We start from the raw sequence: 13,025 nt of genomic DNA on the forward strand, positions 1-13,025 counted from the left end.
ATTTCAACTAGAAAGCAACCCTCCCTTCCCCCCTTCCCCTTCCCTCTCCCTCCTCCCCCGTTCAGATGTAATTGACATGACTCCTACACAAGTTCGAGCCTGTCATCACAGCGAGCGGTGAGAAATGAGCCGAGCCGCCGTGTTGTGAAATGATTGATCTGAGAGACGTGGCGGGGCTACTTAGTGCTCAGATGTGATGTTTACATGTGTCACGAGCTTTCTTTCCTCCGTAATTTGATGATTATTTTCAATCTGTCAAGAGTGAATATGGTTTGAGGTAGATCTTGTACTCGGTTTCTCTTTCCCCTTCGACATTCAACATTGAGGAATTCTGTTGGAAGACATTTCAAGCGATTGATGAGCTATTTATCAGTCTCTCTCATTCTTTAGGGAAACCGCCTGCAACTTCAGCATCGCTGAACCCGCTTCACTTCCCTCTCTCGTATTCAGATCCATTTTTGACCCCTACATCAATGCATCACATTTGCTTTTTTGTCTTTGCCTCTTTCTCAATTTCCACGTCTCTTCTGACTTTCTTGGCCTCAGATTGGGGTCAGGAGTTTAGCAGGGGAAAACATTTGGAGCCGGTGGCACCGGGCCCAGAGCCTCTCGCAAAAAAAATACAGAAAAAAAAAAAGCTAAATTGCTGTTCACACACGCATTACAGAGAGCATTAACCTGCCCTGCTCTGCCTCTCCAAATATCTCCATTATGGCTGTGCCTGGAACAACAGAACCGCAGCGAGCTGCAGTCACCGAGCAATAAAACGCCTTCAACGAGTGGCCTCTTTGTTGTTTTTTTCTTTTAAACATCAATTGATGTGAGAAACAGCGAATTAGAGTAAGAGAAAAATAAAGACAGACAGACAGACGGGGGGGCAGAGAGCAAGAGAGCAACGTTTGGCAGTCTTCAGAAAGGGATCCAAGATGAAGATATAAAAAAAATCTAAAAACAGGCCTGGGTGTGTTTCAGTCGATGGCAACACCATCTACTCGCTTTCACTCGCCGTCAGAACGATTTGATGTTATCAACGGGTCAAAGAGTCAGTCGTTGAATAGCAGCCTTGTGTTTTCATGCGGGGATTAAATAAACTGCTGTCTACATGAAGTGTGCCGTGCTTCATACAATTAGTTTTCTATTCAGTTTTGTCTTGATGTGTCAGAGTTCAGGCTGCCGGTATGTCACGATTCCACAACCCTCCTCCCGCTCCTCCAAGGGCAGCTCACTCCTGATGTCCATGTTCTCCCGACGGATGAGGAGTGGGAGGAGCGAGATCAAAGAGATGAAGAGTGCCGTCACCTTGGAGGGGCGGGGGTGGGGGGGTAGAGGGCGGATGGGGGGTAGGGAGGATGCGGGATGCGGGTGCTATGATGAGAATAGTGATGCGTCCCCTCTTCTTTCCCTTATGTTTAATCATGAGACTTTTGATGCCGACGCCTCGCATTTCATTAAGGGACTCACCTTCGTCTGCGGTTCACGAGTGCACGTAGCGGCTGAGTGGCTGATCTTATCACCACACAGCTGAGGAAGGTGGATGATTTGTTTTGGTCCAGAGTGGAACGATAACCTTTCGCCGGCTCTACCAGCTCAGCTCGGATGTGAGACCTCTAATGGGTTTCTGAGGATGTCAACTGTATACGTAGCAGAAATGGAGGGAGTTGATATTCATATTACCGATGAGCGACTCCCGCAGACGCAGCGCTAGCGCCTTCTGTTATTACACTATTAGTCTTGTTGTCTTTAATGCACTTGTGTTGCTGCACATAGCGAAGAGCCTTGGCTTTAAACATATTGGCATCTCAAAAAAAAATTAAACCAATAAATTCACACCCAACATCCAATGCAGTGTTTGGATCATGGATCATCGTCAGCTGGGACTGAAGTCAAAACGCTGCACCATGTTTTCTCACCACCGTGTTGGAAGTGCTTAAAGATCCGATCGTCTCTACAGTGTGTGTCATGCAAAAGAGCCAATGAAAACAGATGGATTAGTCAAAGCTATCATATTGACATTTAAGGTGTAACAATTGATTCATGATGAACTCGAGCCCCGTTTTGATCCTCTACCATTTGCCCTGTTGAAGTTACTATATTATGTGTTAAAACTCAGCACTTGTATAAGCTATAAAAAAAAAAAACCGTGTCAGTTATAGAATATCTTACAAAAGATGTGATCCTGGAAACTCCTCAAACCTGTCTTATTTGTTGTGTAACTTTTCCAATATTAAAACTATTCAGAGAAGCTTTTCTTTGTTTCTTTTATTTTTATGGGCCATTTTGTTGTTGTTGTTGTTTGTAGAGCAGACAATGCAGGTCAACTGAAAAATGTTACAGTTGGATCATTTAAATGTTTCAACCACTTACGGAAAATAGATGAGCTGACTGCCACGGTTGTCAGTTATTTTGATACCGGTACACTTTTTCATTCTTTTGATTGACAGATCTGTCAACACTGGCATTTATCTCTTACTGTTTTCCTGCTGTGCTCCCGTGCTGAAATTTTCTTTGATTATCTGCTCTTAAGTTCGCTGTTCGATTTCCTGAAATGCTATAGAGTGTAAATGTGAAAAAAAAAAAAAAAAATCCAGTTTCATTTTGCACAAAACTCAGACAGTATTATAAACAAAGACGTCGCTTTGAATCAATGATGTTGAGCTTTTAGTGTTTAGATGCTAAAGTGAGCGCGTAGATATATGATATTGTAGAAGCCACAAAGATACAGGTCAGATCAGGTTCTACTGACCCCAAGAAAAATCCAAACATTTGGTGTGTGGTCGGTGACACAGCGCCAAGAACAACCTGGTCAACAACAACAAATTAAATCTTTGGAAATCCATTTTGTTTTCTCTGTTACAGCTTGTTTGACAGTTTATCTGGTAAATTCAACCGAAGTCTAACTGCTGAATCTGTGGACTTGGAAAATTGTTTCCATTCTGTATACTGTTGGTATTTGTTTGTTGTTGTTTTTAACTGAGTATGCAGTATAAACAGAGCAGTCAGTCAAGTCATCAGGTGTAATAACACTTAATTACAATTAAGTACATGTTTGTCTGCTGACATATTCAGTTGTTCATCAATAGTTTACTTTTAAAAAGCTAAGTTTTCTTATTAGCACATCCAATTTTGTAGTTTCTTTCAAGTCTAATAAATTACACATCTATATTTCTGTCTTATGCGAGTTCCAAATAACTTTTTGTCTTCGTCGCTCTTTTACATGAGCCTGGTTCTGATGGTTCCACCGGCCCGGTGCTCCGTTTCAGTCGTTGCTGTGATAATTGTCTGGAAAACCCTGTTGGCATGAAGGTTTGCTCAGCTGCTCTGGGAGGTGGACCAATGAGTGGGCACTCTGCTCACTGTTGTTTTACAGCCTGGTGAATTTTGGTGCACAGCACTGCCCATTAGGATGTAATGACTGGCAACAAACCCCAATGGAGCGAGGCCAGACCCGTATATTCATGCAGAGGATTTGGGTCTGGTAATACCAAGCTAGTTTCCCATCATCCCTCTGAGGCTCATCCTCCATCCTCCGCTTCTCTTTTACACTTCGTCTGTGTCGCCCTTTTCTCTCCACATATCTTCCTCTCTGCATCACCGTCTTTATCCGTCTCTCTCTGTCTTTATCACGTGAAACATCGCTTTATCTTTCCCTTTAAGTATCTCAGTGTGTAACACCCTGTCCTCTATCTGCCTTCTGCCTATCTCTCCATCTCTGCCTCTCTAAACATCCTCCCGTCTCTGCATCTCTTCACATGTCTGCATCGGGCTTTTTTGTGTCGTCTTTTGTGTCAGTCTGTGTCAGCTCATCTGACTTCCTATTTCTTGTAACAGTTTAAATCTTTCTTCTTTCATTGTCAGCAGGCACAACGAGCATGATAGCATGTGGATGCTAATGCGGCTGCACTGCTGATGTGCGCCCCTGTCAGGCCCGTGTGTGTGTGTGTGTGTGTGTGTGTGAGACTGCGTTTGGGGGTCGGGGTGGCGGCACAGCTTAGCGCTCTGGTTGGCTGAGCCCATCTGTCACTCAAAACGGGCAACCTGTGGTCCCGGTCACCAGCCAGCCGTATCGGTACGGTGACAGAATTATGAAAATTCCTGTCTATTGCTCATTGGCCCAATTGAATTACAAGAAGTGCCTTGTTCCATGGAAGGTTTTTTAACGGCTGATTTAAGGCGCATACACACACACACACACACGTGCTCCCACACACACACACACACACACACACACACACACACACACACACACACACACACACCACCGCCTTGAATACGGGTTGGCATTGGCTATTTATTCCCACCATTTGCAGAACAGGAAGATATTGTCCGCCTTCTCATACGACTCTTGTTTTGATAGATTTTTGATTGAGTTATTCCCAGTGTTTGTGTTCGTGTGTGTGTCTTTGGATCTTAATATGCCGCCAAGGCTTTTGTTTTCATCACACTGTTTCTGCAGTTTATGGAGAATTATTTGCTTCACAGGACGTCTATTCTGCGTCATTTCTCCCTACAGCACTTCACATCTGTTGTCATTTCATTACAGACATTTATTTGACACCGTGTGCCTGCCAAGGCACTCTGGATAAATCACAGTTATTTTGTCTGCTTCCACACACCTGAGTGGAAGGAAAAAGGCAGAAAATGGTGTTATTTTCTACTTCCAACAGTTATTTTTATTGGTGTAACCAGCAGCACAGCAAGTCTGTTTATCACTAAGAATATTAACAGTCAAAGAGAATCCGGTTTCAGTGAGCTGGTGTGCACTCAGCGGGTCCGGTGCATTCGTACAGCTGGGCCCAGCCATCAAACAGAAGCTGCATTTGAATCAATCTTTCTTCCCTCCCAAAACCACAGTGACAGGTTGCTACTTGTTAGACTTCCAGTCTGCTCGCCGTCTCTGTACTTAGGACTTTTTTATTTATTTTAGGCTTCGTCTCTGTGTCTATCTTTCTGCTTGCTTACCTGGTTGTCTGTCTACCTGCTCGCATATTTTTCAGTCTCTCCTTTTTAACTACACTCACAACAGATGCTCCTGAAAGCTTTCTTTTTTTGTTACTGGGAAGAAAAGAATAAAGCATTGTTCAGATCTCCATGTAATATAACCATATTTTACATTGAAAACATCTCTCCCAGTTTAAACAGCGTCTGTGTGGCATATTGCTATAAACAGCTCATGCAGTGCAGCAGTGCTGCTGATCAACAGATCAGCTGCGTGACCCTGCTTGGAGAGTAATGTCTTTGAAAGTGACCGTATTCTCCGTATTTAATGATGACACTAAATGTCAGAATCATCCATTCATGATGATTATGGCCTGTAATCGAATGCCCCTGCAGCGCTGATTTTGTTAATGCTTTTGATTCAACGATGATCTCATTTGTGCAACGCAGCCGTCATCCCTCCGCAAACGCCTTCATTCATTTGCCTCAGACAATGTGATTCCTGTTGTTGTGTATGTTGCTGTACCCCATGTGAGGGGAATGATGCATTATTCGTTCTGAAAATAGTCCCGTGACGTCAGCTGTTATGCTGTTGAATGTGATTTGGAATATTCACTCGTGACAGTTATGACTTCCCCCTGTCGCAGAGCTGTTACTGAGCTGCAGGCGCTCCATTCGTGCACAACAGGAAGAGTCTCTGAACTTTTGGATCGCACCTGTTGTTCAGTGCGGTGGAGAAAGTGTGATGATGAAAGCCTGGTCAGCAGACAAGAACATTTATTTAGAGAACTATACTTGTCACCAGTTGAATTAAGATTGAAATATCCAGATTTAATCACCAGACAGCACTAGTTACAAATACAATGGCTCAGTTTCATTCTGTGTAAACCAGGGAGGCAAAATGTGCAATAAAAGCAGCTGGCAACACTAACGGCCACCGTTAAGGCTGAAACCTGCTTTTTATGCAACGGCATACCAACATTTCTGCTGTGAGAGGTTAGTCAGTTGTTTTCACCTCAGTGGCTCTAAATTCTAAAGAGTTCTTGAATTTTGCAAACTTGAAAATCCAGTATAGCGTTACCGCGATAAGAGAGCCAACAGACGTAACATTGGTGTGCTGGAGCTTTCTTGTTCCAGCATGCTCACTACCTCTGTCCCAGGTGTATTTTTACATATAAAATCTCAGCAGCTCAAACCAGCAATTTTAAAGACAACGGAATCTAGTGTAGGTTATTATTTATTCATTAACTTTTTATGCTTTGTAACTAGGTTATTTATGGCACGAAGAGGATTTTTTTTTTGGAGGCACAAACCTAAAGAACCGTTCAGTCTTAAACCTGTTTGGTGAGATTTGTCTGTTTCTCTTCCCACATCCATCTCTTCCTCTGTCTATCTGTCACTGTCTGCCCATATCTGTCTGTCTGCCTGTCATTGTGTTTGTCTGAGGAGGAACAGGAACCCACCCACGGTTGTCTGGTCTCGATCTCCATGGCGACCTAATCCTCACCAATCCCAGAACAGTAGTGTTCCAGTTGAGACCCACTGTGTTACCAGCCTGTCATCACTGATTACTGGATAGAGTCGCTTCTGTTTTATCGGAGGGGTTTTGATCCACATCTAATGACGTGTGTGTGTGTGTGTGTGTGTGTGCGTGTGCGTGTGTGTGTGTGTGTGTGTGCGTGTGATAGTGAGCATTTGTTTGTCTTTCTTACTTCAGCAAATCCCCACAAACAAGGGAACTTGAATATGGATTCATTTAAGTACGTTAGAATCGCGTAGTGTGTGTGTGTGTGTGTGTGTGTGTGTGTGTGTGTGTGTGTGTGTGTGTGTGTGTGTGTGTGTGTGTGTGTGCGTGTGTGTGTGTGTGTGTTATCCTGGCTGGCAATAATGAATCCAGTGGTGCTGTTGGCATGAGCAGGGCCATGCTATTAACCTCTCTGCCAGCTAGACTGATCTCACCCTGTCTGTCTGTCTCATCGGCCTAATGACACACTCACACTCTAAGCACAACACACACATTCTCTCACACACACACACACACACACACACACACACACACACACCTGTCCTTTTTAATCAAATTTCCATTGAAGTGAGAAGTATTCTACATTCTCCAATCATCTCTATTCAGAGAGTCAAAAAGCTTCTGCCAGTATTGAGAGAATATTTCTTCTTTTTTTTGTACCACCCACTCAAAGGAAGGTACTCTTCGAAACTGTTTGAAATGTATTAATCTTCACTGGTTGTCTGCAGCCAGATCAGGTTTCACTATTTTTACACAAGCTATCAGTTTCAACAGGACTTTTATGAGTGCGTTTTCTCACTCATAACAGTCACAGTGAAGCTTCAGCTCTGGATGTGTGCGCTTCGCTTTTCATCCGACAAGGCGGTAGTGTATGAGGGACGTCATATCGGAGTCCCCTATGAATATCATTTTAGACATAAATCATTCTGGGTTTGAGAGACTTTTACTTTGCTAAGACTGCCAAGGAAGATTTAAAGGTACATTTCAAAGTTTAGGAAACAGGAACGTAAGCTGGAAGTAGAGTACGAACCTCACACGCCTCCCAAATTACAGCATCGATGCACGTTTAAAGACTCGATGAATAAAAAAGCAACCTGATATGATTGAGAAAACCATGACATGAAAAGTGCCGTCATGCTGCCTCACCGGCGGTCGTAAATGTTGTTTAATAATCTGTACTTGGCTTTTGTGTATTTGTGTGTGGTAGTGTGGATGAGAAAACCCCAGCCTCCGTAGGAAATCCTTAGAGGAGTGAGGAGCACCTGCTGCTGTCTGTAGTCATAACAAATGACAAGAAGGGATTAAGACTACATTTGTATTTGTGCCAGCTTGTTACACGCACTCCCTGTTCACATTCTCTCTTCATAACCGCCGTGTAATGCAGCATCGGCACTTGGCGTGGCTTCGCCCTCGACAGTTAGTTTTCCTAACTGCGCTGCTCTGGAATGCCGCGGCTCATCCATGTGTCCCTCATTAAGGTTACGGCCTGGGACGGGCCTGCGGTAATATCCAACACACCTCATCCCATCTGTGAGCTGCCCGAGACAGAGATAATGTAGAGGGGACGATGCATTTGGCAAGCTGGAGGACATAAAGTTAGAGATTTCTGCAGTGTGAGTTCATTAGGCGGAGGACTGCTGGGAGACGGGTGTCAGCCTGCTCGCAGCTAAATTAAGAGCCTTTAGCCGAGGGACATTCAGAGGAATCGGAAAATGGATGAGATACTTCCTGTAGGCCCTTGTGGGATGTTTTTTGCTTTTATTTTTCAATCATTCCAAGAAGATTTCCAGTTAGAAAGTGTGATTGACTGCTACACTATGTCACCTGCCACCTGCTGTAATATCCTGCTAATTGCACCTGGCCCCCTCTCTGCATTGCTTTTAATTTAAAGTGAAACTCCTGCGACCGTCTCAGCCCTGACCTTAAAATGTACCTTCTGTGATTGGTTGTTTCAGCAGGTGGCGCCGTATGGCCAGCAGGGGATGGGGGGCTACAGCCAGCAGCAGCAGCAGCAGCAGCAGCAGGGGGGGCAGCAGGGTACCCCTCCATACTTCAGCCCCCCTCAGCTGACCCCTCCAGCCCAGACCCAGAGTTCCTACCTGCAGCCTCGACCACCTCTACAACAGGTAACAACACACTGATACACCCCGAACACTCAGACCGAGACTCATCTTCCTGTTTCCTGTGTGGAAAAACGGGGAAATGCGTTCATTTACATGTCGTGAGCAAAAAGGGAAACAGTCACCGTAACTCAAATATATTTGAATAAATACACGCATGTTGCTGATTAGATCGAGATTTACAAACAAAATTTGATGTCGGCAGGAAAAAGGATTTCATCTAAATTCTATGAGTTTGTAGTTTAAGACTTTAGTGGTGCTGAGATTTGTGTGTGTGTGTGTGTGTGTGTGTGTGTGTGTGTGTGTGTGTGTGTGTGTGTGTGGTCTAGGGCCATTATTTCCTCACATTATTCATGTGAGGTATTCTAGGTAAATCTCAGTTGCTATGTCTCTGAATATTTTCAGTCTTTCACAACGCACACTTTACAGAAACGTTTGCAATACATGTTCACAGATTGGACGGTTATAGTGTGTAAACACATATTGTACATTTTTGATGCACACAAGCCCGCCAGCGCAAACTCAATTCTCCGAACAACAAAGGGCCTGTTCCGCAGATATGGATCGAGACTTGTCCTGCCAAGTTTCGGTGTGATGATCTGTAGAAGATTTCCATTGGGAAGCCGGGTTCAAGCAGTTGTTTTTTTTGAGTTGAGTGGAGGCTGCCCATGTGTTTCCCATCCACTCTGCAGCCAGAGGGATCTATCAGTCTGCATGGAAAGACTCTGGCTCACAGCCCTGCCCTGGATCATTACAGAGCAGAGCAAAATGGAGCAAGAGAGAACAGCACAAGACGGGGCGATTACAACAGAACTGGACAGGAAAGGATAGATCAGACAGAGCAGGGAGGAAAGCACAAGACAAGTTTGTACTGCTGCAAGATCAGCATTATGCCTGATGGAGGCAGGTTTAAGTTCACCAATACTGGATATATCAGTCCAGATGTAATCCCAATGCACCGTGTTGCAAACAAAAGAACTGAAGTGTAATGAAGATGAGTGAAGTAACAAAATGCAACATGGCACCCAAGAATTGTATTTGAAAGCAGGGATCACATGGGAGAGCATTGAAAACCCACCTGGAAATCTGAAGTAGTTAAATGTACCAGGTTCATAGAATACAATGCATTAATATGGACTTGGATACCCAAGAATATATAAAATATTAATTGTAACACCACTCAGGAGAAGTAAATCACTTACCTAGACAGCTGCAACTATTTAATATTTAAAAACACAAATTTATGTACTTTTATTCTAATACTATTAAAACAGAAACCACTATTTGCTTGTTTTCTACTTTGAACACATTTCCTGCATTGTAAAGATATAAAATGCGGTACAAGTTGGAGTAAAAGCTCCGAATACTTCTTCCACCTCAGAGCAGCATAAATTAAATCAATAGATTTCCACATGGACAGCTCAGAAGTGCAGGACTGAACGAGACGTAGTAACAGTAGAGAACATAAAACACCACACGGATCAGGATACTGTTACAGACATGTGCTACTCGGACCAGTATGAACAGATAGTATGAACAACACAAGCAGCATGGATGGAAATATTTCCAAAGGCACTTTTTTTGGCCCACACACTCAATAAGCCATTAGCAGTTCACAGAATGTGTGCAGACTTGTTTAGCATCTGTACAAGCTGATGCCATTTTGGCATCGGTGGAACTGTGTCTGTCAAGGTAGTTATACTGTGATTTACTGAGATGTAGTTAAACCTTCCTTTAGACAGACTTGAATATTGAGCACTCCAAGACAAATAGCCAAGCAAAAAGCCATTTGAACACAAAGGCAGGTTGTCAAAAAAGGAAATCAGCAGTCTTAGCATAGTAATTTTCATACTGAGTGAATGTTTCAGGCAGCGCGCCTTTTGTCTCACACTGAAAAAGCACTTACTCTTGTTTCCTCACTTAACATGCTCACACGCTGAGACCGTGCAGCCTACTGAACAAACCTTATTCACTCGAACTAGGAGGGGCTGAGATCCATCGCCACGGCGACATTTTGTGACAGTAATGGTGTGTTTTCATCATCGCTCATGATGTGGCGGCATTTGACCCGCGCTAACAATTATACTGTACATCAGGTAGTTGTACTCCGATTGGCTAAAGCCCCGTTTCACCTGTGCTGGTAGGTCGTGTATTGGTTGCCATGCCAACGTCTGTGGTGACCAGCGAGCTGGCTCCCCTCTGTTTTTCATTGTTATGTACGCACTTTAAGGGAAAATGTTTCAATCAGCACACATGCTTGTTAAAGCTGCATAAAAGACTCAGTACCTCCAGCAGCCACTACATGAATGCTGCGTCCCGCTGCCTCCACCTATAATCAAGAAACCCTTCGTATGTGTTACAGCTACGTAGCATTTTATGTCCCTGGAACACAGCAGGCGGGACGTCAACACCTTCTGGTTTCTGTCTACTTAACATCCCTCTATACACCCAACTCAATTCATTCTTTTCCTTCAGCTAATAAGCTCCTGGCTCCCATACTTTTACATTTATATTACATTTTCACATTTTGGCTTGAAATGAGTTAGAGCAGGAAAATACAACGAAAGGACCATTTAACCAACCAGCCGCCCATTTCATTAGAAGCTACATACACTGTGTTTAAAAGAAAATATAGAATTAGTAAGAAGCTAGATTCATTGCATATACGAATGTATTTTGCACTCAGCAACACCAAAATCCAGGTCTAAATTCTCACTTTATTTAAGTATTTACTGAAAATGCAAAATATTGATCATTAAAAACCATGACATTTTACACATAACAACAACAAGCCTGTGCTGTGGCATTAAGACAAAGTTAATTGTCCATTGATTGACTGAATGAAGAAAATAAATATCAGAAAATACTAGAATAAATTTAAATTACAAAGAAAGTAGGTCCTCGTCTTTGATTTTTAGATCCAAGAAGCAAAGTTGTTTGTAAATTGAACTTACACAGTGCAGCTGGCCAAGATTGCAAATACAAGACGTGGTGTGCCTTCAGCTCTTGTGCTGTATTACTTTTATTTTTCAGTTCTGAGCGAGTGTGTGTGTTTCTATCAATTGCTGTATATGTGTGTCTGTGTGTACACTAATCAGCCGAGTGTGCTGCAGCAATTCGGGGCTGTGAAAAGGTCAAACGGTGACCTTTGTCTGTGATTCTGAGCTGAAATGAGACATGATGTGAGCCACACAGAACGGATTACATGCACACACACACACACAATAGCCAGCGCACGCCAGATTAGGATGTCATTGTGGTTTTGACCCCTGTTTTTTGACCCTGCATTACTCGGAGAAATCCAAGCTGAAAAGTTCTTGTTCTTCCAGCACTCTCCGTAGTTCCTTCCCTCCACTCCACTGCCATTAACCCGAGCCAGAGGACATCCTCCAGTTGATGGAACCATTCCAGCTGCCTTTGACACCGAATTTGCTCTGCAACCGACCGCTATTAGCCGGTTTTTATAACAAATCGTGTGAAAACGCCGCCTTTCTTTGAGTCTGCTGCACTGCTGTGACCTCATCTGATTGCACGGAGCAAAGCAGGCTAAAAAGATATTTCTGAGACATCAGGGCTGATACAAAAAGTACAAAATATATATATGCTTTCACATAAGGAAAGAAGGGTTTGAAAAAATTAAATGTGGGTGGTTTACTGGTGGAGTTTGAATGCTTTGGGTGTTTGACAATACCAGATATTTTTTAATAGACTATTGCGTGTTACAGTTTGAAGAAACATTGTGACATGCACTTTTAATTGACTGGATTCTTTGTTTTTTACTTCATACATTACAAGGGAACATGTCAAGGCTGTTAAATCAATGCTCACTATTGCAATAAGAATCGTTTCCTTTACGTGAAAAAATATTGAAAAGCCATAAAGTAGTAGCCCCTTTTCTGGAAGTATAGATCGAACGGACCCCGTAAATATCATGATCCTAATGCTTTCGGTCTGATTGTTAGCTCCAGTGAGACAAATCGCTTGAAAGGAGAAAATCTGTGCCCTTTCCTTCGCTCGACGGCCGCGTTACACTCGACACATAACAGATGAAGTGCGTGATATTTTGTTAGTGTCTAATACATTCCACCTCATAAAAACAGAAATGAGAGAGCTATAATTTTCAAGAATTTGGAGATAATCTTTTACGGCATATTTGCTTTATTGGGTAGTATACAGCCGAGGGTGACAGGAGCGACGGGGGAGAAAGAAGGGAAGGAGGTGAGATGCAACGTTGGCCAACTGCCAGACTCCAACTCATAACGCTGTGAGGACATGGTACCAGCTTTGATCAGCTATTCCATGGAGCACTCACTATTAAATTGTTCACTTAGAAACAGTGTGTTAAATTGATGTTTACAGAGTAATTACATGTAACAGAATATAGCCTCGCCTTGTGTATATATATATATATAACTGTGTATACCGTTCAGTGGTATTTGGATGAG

The 13,025-nt window shown here is 43.1% G+C and overlaps 1 protein-coding gene across 4 annotated transcripts in view; it reads left to right on the forward strand.

The window, feature by feature from the left end:
• The window catches only part of LOC138199753 (AT-rich interactive domain-containing protein 1B-like), a 156,160-nt gene that overhangs the window by 30,214 nt on the left and 112,921 nt on the right, over positions 1 to 13,025 (forward strand). For 3 of the 4 annotated variants that reach the window (XM_069151930.1, XM_069151932.1, XM_069151934.1), the window contains exon 3: positions 8,416 to 8,586. In XM_069151930.1, coding sequence (XP_069008031.1) covers positions 8,416 to 8,586 — 171 coding nt within the window. The remainder of the gene's footprint in view (positions 1 to 8,415; positions 8,587 to 13,025) is intronic. The other variant, XM_069151931.1, reaches the window with a different exon arrangement.

Source organism: Embiotoca jacksoni, unplaced genomic scaffold, assembly GCF_022577435.1.
Source record: "Embiotoca jacksoni isolate LCO1_2020_lvr unplaced genomic scaffold, fEmbJac1.0.p SCAF_18, whole genome shotgun sequence".
In the NCBI taxonomy this organism is placed as follows: Eukaryota; Metazoa; Chordata; class Actinopteri; family Embiotocidae; genus Embiotoca; species Embiotoca jacksoni.